Below are 17,812 nucleotides of genomic sequence, written 5' to 3'. Positions count from 1 at the left end.
TTCTATATAGTAGAAGACAGGGGAAAACAATTTATTACATTTGTAGTTACTGTATAGAAGAAGAAAAAACAGGAGTAAATAATATAATACAATGTATTAGATACTATCTTGGAAGAAAACATAGGCAAACAATGTTATACAAGAGTATTAGTTACAATATAATTGAGCATACGGATAAACAATGCATAAGTTATTGTATAGTAGAACAAAAGCAGAGATAAATAATGTAATACAAGAGTATTAGTTACTGTTTATTAAAAGACAAAGGTAAACAATGTAATACGAGTGTATTAGTTAAAATAAAGCAAAAAAACAGGAGTGCACAATGTAATAAGTGTATAAGTTACTGTATAGTATCAACCAGAATTAAACAATGTTTCAAGTGTTTAAGTAACTATAAAGTATATGAACACATTATTTAACATTGCAATACAAGTGTACTGGTTAATGTACTGTATCAAATAGAATTAAACAACGTAGTTAACATACAGTAGAAGAAAACATTGGTGACTAATGTAATGTACATTTGTAAGTGAATTAGTCATTGTATACATTATAGAACAAATCAGAGATAAAGGTAAATAGTAATTGCAGATTGTAAAACATGTTAACAATGTAACAATAGCTGTGATGACAATTGAAAGCAAACACAAATGTTAAAAATGTCTTCGAAGCCATGACCATACCACAGTTACTAGTCCAAATGTTGCCGATGTCAATTTGTTCATCACCATTTATTAAGCAATGTCTGTTTATATTACAAACATAAAACTGAAATACCGTTCAAAAGATGAACTACCATCAGTTCTTTGCAATCCATAATAAAAAAAATCCTAAAAACAACAAAAGATAAGAATCGTTTTCGAAGGCATGCTCGCATCACAGTAGCTAGTCCAATTGCTGTAGATGGTGGTTTTCACATCTCCATTTTAAGCACGACCTGTTTAGATTCAGAACATGAATTTAAAATACTATATAAAAGAAAGACTAGCATCAGTTCCTTGCCATCGATGACCTGTATCCTCTTGTTAGTATCCAGGGTTTCTGAAGACAATCCTGAATTATTGACCACTGACGGATCTTGCAGTGTACATTGGACATTGACATGTACAACAATTAACTTCAGACGAGAAAGAATCGAACACTTGAGTGGATCACGACCAAACCTGTTTGGTCTATATATATATTTATCTCTTTATTTGGTTTAAAGTCTTTGATACCTTTCAATCTGTTCTCTTCTTGCTATTTTGCTTTGATTACTTGTCTTCTGCTTGGATATTTGAGTCATTATTACGATATGTCGAATTTGCAAGCTTAGGTAACAGTAATTATTACAGAAATGAAATTGTGATTAGTTTTCATATAAGCAGCTTTCATAGCGTACGTGACACTAAAATATTGTGATGTCCCAGCCTCATCATCCTGTCCGCTATCTGGTTGAAATGGGCTTCCGTTTGAAGGAAATTGCGTACTTTTTGCGCCCACAGGTCGGGCAACAGGATCCTCACCCAGATTTTATATTTATATAAGATCACGCACGAGGAGTGTTTATAGTACATATACAGATCAAATGTTAAGATAATTGTTACTGAAATGAACAGTGCAATAATCTAAAACGGATTTCTGTCAAAAGTTAATTTTAATTTCTACATTTCCATCATAAATAACTATCAAATTAACATTTACAAATCGGATCTCAAGGCTACTGGTTAATGTCATTGACCTTCTACGCTATTGGCCGCTTTACCTGGCCAGGTGAATGTATGTGTATACATGAAAACATTAGTATATCAAGCAAAGTGTCAACTCACGCCGTCATAGGGGAGACCTTGCACCCACTGAGCCGGAGACAAGATCACCCATTGAGCCGGAGACAAGATAACGTCTACCAGTAAACCTGCCTGCCTTACTACTGAAGAAGGTATGAACTCTAACCTGCAACGCTCAGCACTACTAGAGCAATTTTATATTATGTATAATATAAGAAGCCCATGTGTCACGAGGTAGAATATGATAAATCATTTCTGCAGGTAACCCACAAAAGTATTATATATACATATTGTTTTCCTTTTCTTACTTACAGGTTTTCTTTTTATAATTAATATAATTAAACAATGAATACTGAATCTTTTAAAAACACAATCAAGATATTGATAAAAGATAGCCATTTTCGTAATTCCTTTTGCGAACATAACGAAATAATATAATACAGTTGATATTAACATTGGGTAAGTATTATATAGGACAAAGGGTTTATAACATGCAATGAAGTGAGTGATGTTTAAGTGTGTCAATAAATTAAGTTTAACCACAGGCACGCTGCGTTTGTGTTAAAACTTGCCTCTGGGTAAGCGGCTGTTCTTTAGAGATGTATTTAGCGTCTACTTATGTATCATTTGCATACAAAACACCATAGTCTATTCCCCGGGGCATGCGTGCAGATTTACATGTCATAGCATCGCTTATACAATGACACAGTCGTAAAATATATTAGTCGCTATCCACTGTCGGTTATGTATACAAGATATTTGCATTACCTTCAGTAGTCCTTCAAAGCCATTTATGCAAAATTTATCTGAACATATAATGAGAAAATTTCGCGTAATTTAATGTGACATCAGTTTTCATAACCATTTATTATAAAACGTTGGCTAAAAATATATTACACACATGTAACGGACACAGTGGCATTATTTATTGAGCCGTCCCTCCAGGCTCTGTTATAGTGGGACATTTATGAGGTTCGTATCAATATCTGCTGAGTCTATAACACAGGTAGTACTAACTTGAACCACTCAGTGTAAACATGTACAAATATAAACACATTGACTAGCATGTTTTACTCATTGTTAACTATAGCAAACTTGTAAAACAATCAGACTGCAAATACCCACACCTCTCTGATAAATCAAAATGCAAGGTCCAGACATAAACGGATCTTTCATATGTGATAAACAAATCAGTGTGTCAATGACATAAGGACTTCTCCCTTGGCTTTTAGTTTAGTCTTATGATAAAATTAATCACTGTAGAAATACAGAGTAAGGGATAACCTGCATAAAAAATGGTTAAGTCCATACAGAAAACCAAACAATTTTGAAATAATTAGAATTTTACAGTATATGGACATTTCGTTCATCTATGACTCATTGACAGTACTAAAATTACTGGAGGGCCAATGACTAGTGTATGGAAAGTATCAAAATGATTATACATTTTTTTGGTACAAATGTAAGATATCAAATTACCACTTTAGTTGATTCCTTCTGATTGAGTCATGATGAAATTTATTTCCAAAGTGAAAGATGTTTTGAAACGAATTCTCATATGTAGTTGTTGTCTCTGTCCTGACTCTAAACCGCTGACAACAACTAACTAAGCCTCAGTGGGCCGCATAAAGTAAAGTCAGCTGTCAAAAATCATATAGAAACATTTTGCACAATTGCACTCTGATACTGCATTCAGTCAGGGGGACAGGGTACATGTTTACCTATTTCCTGACTTAGTGAGTTGTTCATAGCGGTTCAGAGTCGAGACAACGGTCATTTGCACTCTTATAGCTTGACAAAGGAAACATACGTTTTCGAAAGCTTGTATTAATAACAAAATTAGTCTTTAGATTTTTGTGTATTTTAATATAAAATTTACCTCGATGTAGTTTCACAAGAAATACGGTCAATTTCTTCAGGTCAACACAAATATTATTTTAGAATATTCATGATGCTATCGAAGGTATATGGTTTGTTTTTAGTTAATCTAAGAACGCACTCAAGCGTTAAAATACATCCAATAATACATGAATCCTGTCGAAGGTACCCAGTAAAGCATTTGACCCGGTCACATTTTACTGGTTATGGCTTAACCAGTTGTTTCGATGACCTACACTTGTAAAGTGCTGAACATTTATAGGGACACAACATCTACTATTTACAAAGGATTTGGTACGTCGCGGCCTGGGAATAGAACCCACTGCCCGAAGGTACCCAGTAAAGCACTTGAACCGGTCACATTTTACTGGTTATGGCTTAACCAGTTGTTTCGATGACCTACATTTATAAAGTGCTGAATATTAAGTTGGACATTACATCTACTATTTACGAAGGTTTTGGTATGTCGCGGCCTGGGAATAGAACAGATTGCCTACCCCAGTTGGGCGAACGTGATCGAAGGGATATTTCGACAAAAACAATAAATACTACTAATATATAATGATAATGTCAGTAAGTGTTATATTTAGGAAATAGATTAAAACTAATTATATCTAGGGTATGTCGTATTTGGTATTTTCTAACTAAAAGGTCGAGACATGTCATCGTGTTGAAGCAAGTTACCATCTCACATCACGAACCGGAGTCCTAAGGGTATATCGAAATTATCAATATTTGACAAAGCGAATCCAGGAATACTGCAGCAAATATGTAGCAATATACATGTACATGTTTGGTCGATTGTAAACAGCTGTTTTATTTATAATCCCACAGTGTCAGTTCAGCATTTCTAATCAATGTACGTGTTTAAAATTTTAATCATTACAATACATTCTGCATACCAGTAAACTTTTCAACGTGCTACATGTAGATATATAGAGATATCCATTACATTTATAGATATGAATAACATGTTTCAATGCTGATGCATCGCGGATTTGATATCTATTGGACTTGATTTATAAATAATTACATTGATACATGTTGTATTTTGATAAATAAATATGACTTATCACGAAGTTGATATTTAGGGTGACTAGATTGATAAATTGCAGTTATAAATGGAAATAACAAATTTGAATTTTGCTGTTTGAGTCTTTTAATATGCCTTATCAGGGGTTTCATATTTAGGGTATGACACCATATTTTATCGGGTTTGTCGAACCTTAAACAACATATGTTTCTCTAGATCTCAGCAGAGAAAAACAAATACCTATTCAGTTCAAATGAGGAGATTAAACACTGATCATCTATTATCTGAATCGTTCTATCCAGTAAGAGGATTATATCATTTCAAAAGGTAAACAGCATTTTCTTTCTTTGTGTTATATAACGATATTCGTGTAAGGAGCTTACACATACATATTGCTCATACTGTTTAAGGATGATTTACATAACTAAACAATATCCAATTCTTCACTTGTATGTCTTCCACTAAGCCGAGTTAGATCAGCTTGCCAATCCCTAGGGGGGTATAACCTCTTCTTCCACCCTTAACAGACGTGTCTCCCGTTTTAGCCCGGAAGGATTAGCTTGAGAGATAGCCTCGTGCCGATCAGCACGTGTTCAATTGTGACTTCATTAAAATGTGTCACTGGTAATTGTAACGTCTTCAAAAGTGAATGACGATATTCATGACCCACATGTGATTTTGTTTACAAATATGGCAGACTACTGTCGGTGAAGATGTGACTGAAATAATAGGATGGGAAAACAAAAATAATCATCCCCTACCTTGAGGGTGTAACAGAGAAATCTCCCACCCTCGGGTTGATTTTTTTGGTTGTCTAACCCTGGGCAGAGCCTCGGGTAAGACAACCAAAAAATATCACCCCTCGGGTAGGAGATTTTTGTGTCATACCCTCAATGGCCAAGTGGTTAAGGTAGCAGTATACAGTAGAGGGTTGTGGCCATGGGTGATAATTTTGTTAAATGGCTAACCCCTGTATAATGATATGTAAAAAAAATATAAAAATAAAACTGTACTAAAATTGGTATAAGCATGATGAAGTGGGCTATGTGAGCTTCATTGCAAAAAATCAAGTTTTACAACTTTACTGGGACCCAGATAATTCTGCAACCAGGTAGGTAATCTTTAATTTCAGACAGAGCTTAGGAAAATAATTACTAGTTACGGGGGTCAAATTTTGGGTTAAAAATAGCATTTTTTGGCATTTTTTGGTAATTTTTGATGTGGTAACCATGGTTTTCACACAAGTGACATACATAGAAAAAAGAGTTTTATACACTTCTCAGTGCTTTATATGTATTGTAAATGTAATGCAGTTTACAAATATATATACATGTACACATGTATACACGTGTTGTTTAGGGTAAATTCGCTGTGTTTACATTTCCTCGACATGTGCCTTGTTTATCAGAGTCGGGCCATTTCTACTATATTCTGCTACCATATACACATAGACTAGGTGAGCTTCACATTTGTAAAAAAGAAAGAAGATTTCTTTGGTTCGAGAATAAAATTTTGGCCATCATACGAAAGGGTGCGTACACATCAAAAGCTAGCTTTACAGGAGGTAAAATGTTGACAACAGCACACGACGCAAAATTGCAAAAAATCAAGTTTTACAACTTTACTGGGTCCCAGATAATTCTGCAACCAGGTAGGTAATCTTTAAATTCAGACAGAGCATAGGAAAAAAATTACTAGTTGCGGGGGTCAAATTTTGGGTTAAAAATAGCATTTTTTGGCATTTTTTGGTCATTTTTGATGTGGTAACCATGGTTTTCACACAAGTGACATACACAGAAAAAAGAGTTTTATAAACTTCTCAGTGCTTTATATGTATTGTAAATGTAATGCAGTTTACAAATATGTATACATGTATACATGTGTTGTGTAGGGTAAATTCGCTGTGTTTACATTTCCTCGACATGTGCCTTGTTTATTATTACTTATTTCATTCATTAATACTTAAAACTACTCAAAAACGCCAAAAACCCCGTTAAATAGATAGGTCAATATATAGGTCGATAGCCTGTTACCTGTGGATGTATAAAGAGGGGTAGCTCGCGCTTACACAGGCACTTGTGAAATTATGCAATTCATCACATATGTGTCAATTGTGTCATTGGTAAAGTTGATACCAAACATCAAATAGTTCACAGGCTATCTCCTGATGCATTCATACTAGATTTCAGTCTGTTTCACTCAGTTCAGCACCCGGTAGCCATGGTTACTAATACATAAAGTTGTATTTATTGAAAATGGGTAAAATATCTGTTTTCATTCTAATTACGCTATTTTAGATTATTTTTTCCACTTGATTCAGCATACAGATTAAATAAGCAAAGTCAGTAATGTCAATACATGTTATTTCCATAATTACAGCTGAAGAAAATCTTTTTTTTTTCTAGCGAAATATGTTAAATGAACAATTTCTGAGGGTCACTGTCAATTCTAGGCGAGGAGAGTAAATAACGGTTGCTATGGTGGCACTTGTCTGATTTTTCAGAATATCTGACATTTCTGTGCTGTTCATCGGTTACGGGAAGTGTGTCTGTTGCTAGTTTGTTGTTGAGATGGGTTTCCTAGTGTTCAATTATGTTATATCAGTGATCCTCCATGATGTCATCGATGCCCATTGATGACGTCATAGTTATGATGACATCACAGTTACTATGACGTCATCAAACAAGACAGTAACATCATAGTATCACTGTACTGTTTGTTTTTCACATGCGCATAATCTCAAAGCATCATATTTCACCCAAAAAGAAATTTTATTCATGAAAACTACCAACCTATTCAAGTTTTTATTTTTCATATTACCTCCCTTTGTTGGTAGTTTTATAGCAGAATTGGTAAATACACCTGTCAGGAGAATTCATATTACTCGGTCACTATTAAAGTGAGAAAGGAAACGGATACATCGTTGTGTTCATTGTCTCATTTTCCAGACATTTAAAAGGTTTTAATTAAATTTTGGGGAAAAGAAAGTGATGTATAAGGTAGAAGTATACAGTAGAGGGTTGTGGCCATAGGTGATGATATGTAAAAAAAATATAAAAATAAAACTGTACTCAAATTGGTATAAGCATGATGAAGTGGGCTATGTGAGCTTCACATTTGTAAAAAAGAAAGAAGATTTCTTTGGTTCGAGAATAAAATTTTGGCCATGATACGAAAGGGTGCGTACACATCAAAAGCTAGCTTCACAGGAGGTAAACTTTTGACAACAGCACACGACGCAAAATTGCAAAAAATCAAGTTTTACAACTTTACTGGGTCCCAGATAATTCTGCAACCAGGTAGGTAATCTTTAATTTCAGACAGAGCTTAGGAAAAAAATTACTAGTTGCGGGGGTCAAATTTTAGGTTAAAAATAGCATTTTTTGGCATTTTTTGGTAATTTTTGATGTGGTAACCATGGTTTTCACACAAGTGACATACATAGAAAAAAGAGTTTTATACACTTCTCAGTGCTTTATATGTATTGTAAATGTAATGCAGTTTACAAATGTGTATACATGTATACATGTGCTGTGTAGGGTAAATTCGCTGTGTTTACATTTCCTCGACATGTGCCTTGTTTATCAGAGTCGGGCCTAAGGCGTCTAACAATCTGCTACCGCTAGCCCTCCACCACTGGGTCGCGGGTTTGAGGCCTACGTGGGGCAGTTGCCAGGTACTTCTCCACCACCAAAACACCCGGCACGTCCTTAAATGACCATAACTGTTAATTAGATGTAAAACACAAACAAACCGAACTGTTTTTTGTTTGTTATCTAATGTAACTCACTTAAGGATTCCTGTCCCACCGCACTGTGCATTTTTCTTTATACAGTAACCTCCCTTCAACTTCAGTTGAATATACCTGTAGGACACTTGGCCAGGACACTTCCGTCGACCAGGTTCCTGTAGCTCCATAGGTTAGAACAATGGTTTAGTAGTCTGAAGTTCAAGGTTCGAGTCTAGCCACGCGGTGTTGTTGTTACAACAAACACACTGTTGTTGATTATATTTTGTTTGTTTCATCTTTAATATTTTTCATAAAAGTCCCGCAACGTATCGTTTTCTTTTCAGAAATGATTTATTAAAGCTATAGTCATCCAGGAAAAACAGTTTTCAACACTTAGTTACAGTTGTTAGCTGTGGTACGGAAACTCTTAATGTACGAAATTGTTTACAACAAAGTGCTTATATTGAAAAGACCATCATTTTACTTATATCATACATAAGCTGAGGAGTTTATTGTTTAAAAACAAAACTTATGAAATGAGATTTGGTCATCATGGCCGTTCCTACCTAATGAAAATTGTTCTCTTCTTAGGTTCAACATGGGCAACGAAAGGGCATTCACGGAACTGATATTTGTTTTGGTGATATCTTTCGGATACGTCGTATGTTTTGAATGTGACAAGGAAGCAACCGTTTGTGAGACAACTCTAGTTATACAACACAAATTGACCATGATGCATGAAATCCACCGAAAAGTTTACCCATATATGGGGAAGCTATACAAATATGACGTCAGCATTCCGGAACAAAGTGTAGATGTCCCCATGGCTGAAGTAATCACAACGGACGGATGGGAAGACGAGAGGCTTGTGACCGTAGTCAATTCAAGTCTTCCTGGACCCCCGATCATCGTTTACGAGGGACAGACCCTCAAGGTAAAGGTCATAAATGAGCTACACTCTGACACAGTTTCAATCCATTGGCATGGTCTTCCACAGTACAACAGTCCGTGGATGGACGGCGTGGCATATGTGTCTCAGTGCCCAGTACTTCCGGGACAGTCCTTTACATATGAATTCACGGCGGAACCAAAGGGAACTTACTGGTACCACTCCCATGTAGGTTCTCAACGCACAAAGGGACTTAATGGTGCGCTGATAATTCGAGAGAGAAAACCGACATGGAATGTACCAGAACACATTCTTACCGTTCAGGGCTGGAACCATGATTGGGACTCGGATATGGATCATCAGAAAATGGTGTATGGAGTATTTAAAAATCGGACATTACTTGAAGCGTCAAAGTCCTTGGACGGTACATCATTTAGTCGGTTCAAACTAACGTCAGCTCTGATAAACGGAAGGGGGAGAGTTTACCTTGACATGAACGCCAATATTCATAACAACGCGCCACTTGAAGTCTTTTCAGTAACACAACAAATGGAGTACAGATTCAGAGTTATAAATGTAGGAGGTCTATATCCATTTAGGGTATCTGTTGATGATCACAACCTGACACTCATTGCCTCTGATGGTTACGACTTTGAAGCAGAAACTGCAGAATCCTTCATTATAAGTCCTGGTGAACGGTACGATTTCATTCTCCACGCAAATCAGCCGATCGGCAATTACTGGATCCGTGCCGAATCGTTAGAAAGTAACAATATGCATAAAGCTGAAGCAATTCTCAGGTATGATACAGCAGCAACAACCGAACCCACCTCGACTAAAAAGCAATGTACATCGACATCGGAGTGTATAGTAATCAACTGCCCGTTCACCTTCTATCCTGCTTCTGATTATACACATTGCAAACGCTTTGATGCCCTGAAATCTAATTCAAATAATGACCCTGCCCCTTCATCAAATGGTGACGATGGAGAATTTAAAGAGTATTTCCTGAATTTTGCCTTCCCTGGAACAACGGTTACGCCTGGCTCAGTAAATGGGCATAAATTCAAACTTCCACAAGTGTCGGCTCTAACACAACCTCGAGAGATCGAAGAAACGTGTGACAACGTTGACTGTGGAGAAGAGAAAGTATGTGAATGTATGTTTACATTACCGATAAACCATGACGACGTGGTTCAGTTTGTTTTACTAAACATGGGTAAGGGGAGAGGATGGGCGCACCCTGTCCATATGCATGGTTACTCGTTCTACGTCGTTAAGATGGGATACGCCTCCTATAACGAAACAACAGGTAAATACATCTCACAAAACACGGACATCAACTGTCGTGGTGCAGGCAATCAGGATGAGAGTTTCTGCAATGACGCAACATGGAGCGATCCAAATTGGCTAGGAGGAAATTTACCAGGTGTAGAACTTGACAATGCACCGCGAAAGGATACGATAGTCATTCCAAGCGGAGGATATGCTGTTGTCAGAATCAAGGCCGATAACCCAGGAGTTTGGATAATGCATTGTCATATAGAACTACATAGCACTGATGGAATGGCGATGCTACTAAACAATTCTTACGGCATGTATCCTCCTCCGCCGAGAGGGTTTCCTCAGTGCCACGGGTTTCCATCTGCTTTTAGGGAGAGCCAGGAAATAAACGATAAAGAAATTAGCTCGCCAGAGTCTGGCCCTGATGTAAGAACGGGAAGGAATACCGAAGATGGTATGTTACGAAATTGCAACACTTACTGAACATTGTCTCATATCAAAATGATGACCTGGTCAATATATACAGGAGTAATTGTAACTTTTTTTCTTCTTTTCTTTTTCAATTTTTTAATATACAATACAGTCACACTATATACATAACATGACATAAAACAAACACACATATATATATAGACACACATACTTATTCATTATCATACAAATACCAAAACAATTATCAGAAGAGAAAGGTACCACTGTTTTAAAAGTTGTATTTTAATGTTTGTTTCTCTGTAAGCTGTCGGTGTGAGCGTAATCAATTTTTACACTGAAAAAAGTAACATTTGTAAAATAACGCAAGCAGCAAAAATAATGAATATAAGTATGGAGTAAAGGAAATAACTTTTCAATAACGATAATTTAGATAAATAAATGAAAACTAAATCATATGTTAAGGTTGTACATTCTAAAGGAAATATATCCAATCTTTCATTTCAGAAGGGTACACCATGAAGATGTTCTGGGTGACGGTTGCTGTCCTCGGAGTCGTAATGCTACTGATGATGGCATATATCCTTCATCTTCGACACGAAGTTAAGACTCTCAAAACGTCAAAGTCCACCTATCAATCGACAGAGACTCTCGGGGTATCTGTCACTAATGGGGCCTTTAAACCATAGACGTCATTGGACAACGGTTTTTTGCGTGTTTGATGATTTCTAACCCATCCTGAAAGGATTTCCGGCCACCAGTGTGATAAATCTTTCGTTTCCAGGGGCGCAGCTAGCCCTTGTTCGGAGTGGATTCATGTAGGAGCGGGTCGAGGGAAGAGTTTTGGTAGAAGGACAAGGAGGTGCAACAAGCAGTGTTTGTTATTCATTTTGGTTTCTGTTTTCTGATGGAGTTTCGCACCTCCTGTTCGGTACTCCTCGAAAGCTGTTTTTGGCAGATGAAATCTTCAGATTCTTTCGAAACTCTGTCATGTGAACATCAAGTTAGATACATGTTGGCATTTCGTCAGCTGATTGAATCGAGAGATCAGGGGAAAAGATAAGATAATATATTTAAACGACATAATAGGGATTTGAAAATTATGAAGGGTCTGGAGAAGAAGAAATATTCCACAAGCTGTATGATATATTTGCGAAATCCATGAAGAGGGAAGAAAAACTGAAAGTTTGATATATGTCTCTGTCATGTCGGGAAGCTGTGATATTACTTGTTGATACAAACGAAAAAAAGGTTTATCATATGGCCATTCAATATATTCACTTGGTTTTCATTATATAGGCCTAACCCTCGAGTTCGATACCTGCACTCGGGTCCTTGGCCCTCTCGCCGATATCGGGACAGACTAACTCTTGGGCTAATAATGGATATGGTTTCAAAATGACCACCGAGTAAAATATTTTTATCTTAAAACAGCTTATTCACGTTCAGTTTGTGAGGATGAGATTGTAAGACTTGTATAGTTTTACATTACTAAAAATGTTCGCTGTCGTGTTAAATTTGCGAATTTTACCTTATCACGAAAAATGCACAATAAATAATACTGTCAAAATAATACTGTATGCATTGCATGTCTATATTAATGCTTTAATAATATGTAAATATGATTTGTTATTTTTGTATTGACAGAATCAATTAACACATCATGATCAGTTATAGTTAAGTTACATGTAACAGCATAATACATTTCTATATATTGTATACCTTTAAATATATATTTTTAATATACCTTGATTGCATATACATAACCTGTTTTAAATAGCTGTATTCGTGATATTTATAATTCGCGAGGATTGAAAATCACGAAATAAACATGTAATGTGTTTTATTTAAATATGTCGTAACGGAAAATCATGACATTTTTGTTTTGTTTCGCAACTTTTTTCCCCGCAAATTAAGGTAAAACACTTCACTTCATTTCTTTTTTCATGATAATGTCATTTTATTAAATAGGTCTAGGTCGTCGGAATTATTCAGATGATTTGTTTTTCTGGTGGCATGTTTCCATCACGGCGAGGTTAATCTAATCTTTAACAATGTTTCATTTTGCACGTTACTTGATACTTGTAGAAATTGTAGAATTAAAACTGGCGAAATCAAGGCAACGGAGCACATTTGACGATTTAAAATATATTACTTGCGTATAGTATGTATATTATATTTGAATTCAGGGAGAAAATAGTCTGACCAATCTAAAGTGGGCTCGCCAAAAGTCTTGGCCTCTTGTTTTATTTGAATTGATAATATTGTTTTTGCATTTTTATGATATGCTAATTTTGCTTCTATATTCACTACTTATAAATAAATACGTGCTGAAGTTGTGGTGAAGTTTGGTGATATCGTTAAGCGTTGACAGTATACTTTGCAGGCTTCACATTACTGGATTGATATTTTAGTCCAACATTTGACATTTATAAAACACATCTATGTATAACATATATATTTTTGTATGCACACTAACAGTATATTTGTGTACACCGTTTGAACAAATACAATCCAACCTGCCTTAAAAGACCATTTATCTATAGCTATCACAGTAGTTTACGACCTAATTATTCCCATATGTCGGGGTTTTTATGTAAGCATCCTAACTATGAAGACCATTACAGAATGTTTTATTTTTCCATGAGAAGTCATTGAATAGTTCACTGAATTAATTGGTGTTTTCTGAAATAAATGTTATTTTTGTAATCGGAAAGACTTAGTTGTTCAGTCATTTTAGGAAGAAATGCACATTTTTAACATTTATGATGGTACATGTATGTAACACACTTTCGTTTAAAAATCATATGATGCAGTATAGCTTATCTTAGAAAATATGCTTTCGCTTAGTGACGGACAGGGTAAGCGAAAGAAAAATAATTGTATATGCCACTCTGCGTTTCCAGCAGCCGTGACAGTTGATAAATGTGGCTTAGACCGTTGGAATGTGATGGGGTACAGGCTGCCACGACACTAAGTTGACGACCTTTGTTTTGAAAAAAAACCTTAGGAAGGTAAACACGACGTGTCATATCACGATCATGTAAACACCTGTTTCATCTACTCGTCATTACTCGGCGGATTCCGTACCTACATCAAACAATTGGCGAAAGATAACGGAATCATCCGAGGTAAGCCGATTGCTGTTTCATCCATGCAAGCACCTGTGCTTTCTATATGATTACCAGTTTCATTAGGCGACTAACGTTAATTGGGAAACTGTTTGGAAAATTCATCATGATTTAAATTTGACATCACGCAATGATTGGTCTCCGATGAAGCTAACGGTATGATGGAATTCCTGAACAGTTTCCGATTCGAAAACACACGCGTATAACATTAATTGTTAGTATTTGTTTACATGTATACCAACATTTTTGTTGGGGCTGTACAACGGCAATGTAAATGCGCTTACTGGTTTGAAAACGTATTTAAATGAAAAAAAGGAATTATCATATAACTGCCCCATTTTAATATGGCATACGGCCATGTCATAAATATGGTATTATTCATGTTATAAAGCGTAAGGTGCTGCGATTGGTCAAAACCATGGCAAAATATTCCTACGCCGCTAAAGGAACTATTTTTTTTATTATACAAACGGAATAAGATGAGTCCGTGCTATACCATATGATACATTTAATGCTATTTTATGAACTTGAAATGTTATTTTGTTTTTCATTGCAATTTAAAATGTTCAATATAAAAAAAAAAAGAGAGAAAATAATCTTGAACTACTTTGCACTGCGCGGAACGACTATACTACGATCGGAGTACTTTGTTTTTATCTATGTAGAGTCAGCTTAGAAAACTTAATTGTGTTTGATTTTTTTATTCGAATTATGAATGTTATGTAATAAATAGAATCTTACATGAATGTCCATGTCATATTTAATTTGTTAAACTCGTTCAATAAATTCAATATGACATGTGCATTCATGTAAGATCCTCTATTTATAACATTATACAGATACAAATGTTTATTAAGCTTCACCTTTCAACAATTTACACGTTTTATACAATGACATAAATTATCAACATGCACAAAAAATTGCTTTAAACCAGTCTAAAAGAATTATGGGAGACTATTAAAAACATGACGTCATATTACATTAATATCACAGATATTATCAAGCAAGAAAGTTTCTAACGACAAAATTCTTTAAACATCATTTATATATTAAAGCTATTTGAAAACCAATCGCCACGAACACTATTTCATTTAGCACTGGTCAGTCGTTTCATCGTTAAACTCCACTATCATAAAATGTTTTAGGATACAATCTTTAACACTTGGTTCTTGAAAGCTAACTTCACAGTTTCTGGTATTGTATAACAATAATGTTGTTATTATTTTACGCAACGGGGTGCTTGAATCTGTTGGTGAAATATCATTTCCTGATTTTGGCCATAGCATTGTAGCGTTCAATTACTCAAAAACACGCTTCATCCGTCTAAAACGGACATGCATTTAAAGTGTCGCGTTCATGGAAATCCAAACCCCAGCTAGAATGATTTACCTTTGACCTGCTGTATCGGTTACTAAGCCAATTCACATCTAGAACGCATTAATCGCTGAAAACTTTGTCAACATTGTGACTTTTGACACGATTTTCCCGCTGCTCCATGTATCCGAGTAGCTAAGCTAATACAATTTACATACGGGCAGGTCGAGGACACCTGTAAACACATACACACGTGCGGGGTTAACAAGGTCGCACTTAATATGCAGCTCGCGTGTGATACAGCGATTGTAATTTACTGTACTTTTCGTTTCAATTTATGAAAGAAATGATCGTATGCTACATGTATGATATGATGACTGCCATTTCGGCCAGTTTTAATTGTTTATATTCTGCAGCTATTTAATATTTACTTAGCTTGGATTCATATGGCGCTGTCACGTATCGTATCACCGTACCGTGTCTGATAGGTAACTTTTCAGAGCGTATTACTACTTTGTTTTGTTTTCAGTTATGAATGTATGTCGGAAAAATTATTTTAATATTGAAACTCAATTATCAGTTTTTAATACTTATGTAAATAGCATTCTAAGCTACGGTTCTGAAATATGGGGCTTTCATAAAGCCCCAGATATTGAAAAAAAATCATACTTTGTTTTGTAAACGACTGCTTGGCGTAAGAAAAAATACTTGTAATGTTATGGTTTATTTAGAACTTGGGAGGTATCCATTGTCATTGGTAAGAAAGTTAAGAATGATTAAATATTGGATTAAGTTAAAAAGGACTAGTAATTGTGTTTTGCAAGTATGTTTTAAAGATATGTTAGAGAATAAGGATAAATGGGTTTTAAACATAAAAAATGATTTATTTAGAATTGGCCTTGGTTACATATGGGAAACAGAAATAAATGATGATATGTGTTATAATGTTATTAGAGAAAGACTTATTGATATATATAGACAAGAATGCAAAGAAAACGTAAGAACATCTTCAAAGGGATATATCTATACATATCTTTATAACCGGTTTGATTTACAGTGTTACTTAAGAAAACCATTATCTAGAGAATATTTGAAAGAGATTACAAAAATTAGGTTACTGCTCATAATCTAAATATAGAAAAAGGTAGATACCAAAATATTGAGCGTAGTCTTAGAGTGTGTACTGTATGTAATTTAAATGACGTTGAAGATGAGTTTCATTTTATGTTGAAATGTCCATGTTAATCGGATTTGCGTGTTAAATTTTTGAAAAAGTACTATGTAAAAAAAACAAGTATGTTTAAAATGATAAATCTATTTAATGTAAATAACACAAAAGAACTTGTCAATTTGGCCAAATATATAAAAGCGGCAAATGTAAGAAGAAACCAATTAACTTAAACTGTTACACTCTCCATACTGTTTGTACATTGCTGGTATTGTATTGTATGTATTGCATGTATTGTATTGTATTGTATTGTCTGTAGATATTGTAAATATATCTTACTTTTGAAACCGATGAGTCAAACGACCCAAGGTAATAAAGAACTTGAACTTGAACTACGCGTGACTAGCGTGTGACTAGCGAATAGAACTTAAAACAAGCGTATGAGTAGCGTATGTGCGGCATGCTAAGCACATACACAACGATCACGTGACGCTCTCTAAATAAGGCGGCGATGTACGGCTGCTCAACGCCGACAGAACACCGACCTTTGTCAGTGAGACGAAACCTGTATGGGTGGAGTCGTGTAGGCGAAAACACGGTCAACAAACAAACAAACGAACGTCTGCTCATCATTCCGGCAGTAGACACAGACCTGTGAACACGCCCCAAGAGGAAGACCACGTCTAGCCGAGGCAAGAAAAAAGCGCCCTCACTCTAACCATCGCCCACTAGACCTATAGCTGCTGATTCCTCTGCTGCCGTCCGCCTCTTTCAGTGTGGCTGGTTCTGTGGCCTTAAACTCCTTCTACCCCGCTACTATTACGAACTCCCGGTCCCTATCTCAGTTTAAAAAACACCTAAAAAACCTTAACAAACCTCATAATGATGTAACCCTCATATTCAAATATTCAGAATGCAGAAATTAATAGTATTCTATGCCCACTACGAAATAAGGCCAGTAACTTGAATTTTGACCTTTATAATGATCACTTGTCTGGTTCACCTACTTGTGATTGCAGACAGGATCAAGAAACCCCCTACAACTACTTTTTTGAATGTCAAAACTTTAATAACCAAAGACATGTTCTGATGAACTCCTTACCGAATGATCATCAAATGTATAACAATATAAATATCTTTCTCAATGGTTGTTCACAATGTAGTGATGATAATAATGCTACTATACT

At 35.5% G+C, this 17,812-nt stretch overlaps 1 protein-coding gene across 2 annotated transcripts; it reads left to right on the top strand.

Moving 5' to 3' along the window:
* Positions 1-1,540: 1,540 nt before the first annotated feature.
* On the top strand, positions 1,541-13,722 carry LOC110461233 (laccase-3-like). Of its 2 annotated transcripts, none has more exons than XM_021514625.1 (3): positions 1,541-1,921; positions 9,002-11,037; positions 11,523-13,722. In XM_021514625.1, the coding sequence occupies exons 2-3, from the start codon at positions 9,009-9,011 to the stop codon at positions 11,699-11,701; spliced, it is 2,208 nt and encodes a 735-aa protein (XP_021370300.1). In that variant the 5' UTR covers positions 1,541-1,921; positions 9,002-9,008; the 3' UTR covers positions 11,702-13,722. The 2 variants fall into 2 exon arrangements, with proteins under 2 accessions (XP_021370300.1, XP_021370299.1); XM_021514624.1 differs by having other exon boundaries at positions 11,520-13,722.
* The last annotated feature ends 4,090 nt before the right edge of the window (positions 13,723-17,812 follow it).

Source organism: Mizuhopecten yessoensis, unplaced genomic scaffold (assembly GCF_002113885.1).
Source record: "Mizuhopecten yessoensis strain PY_sf001 unplaced genomic scaffold, ASM211388v2 scaffold10591, whole genome shotgun sequence".
In the NCBI taxonomy this organism is placed as follows: Eukaryota; Metazoa; Mollusca; class Bivalvia; order Pectinida; family Pectinidae; genus Mizuhopecten; species Mizuhopecten yessoensis.
This window is presented reverse-complemented; position numbering and strand designations above follow the sequence as displayed.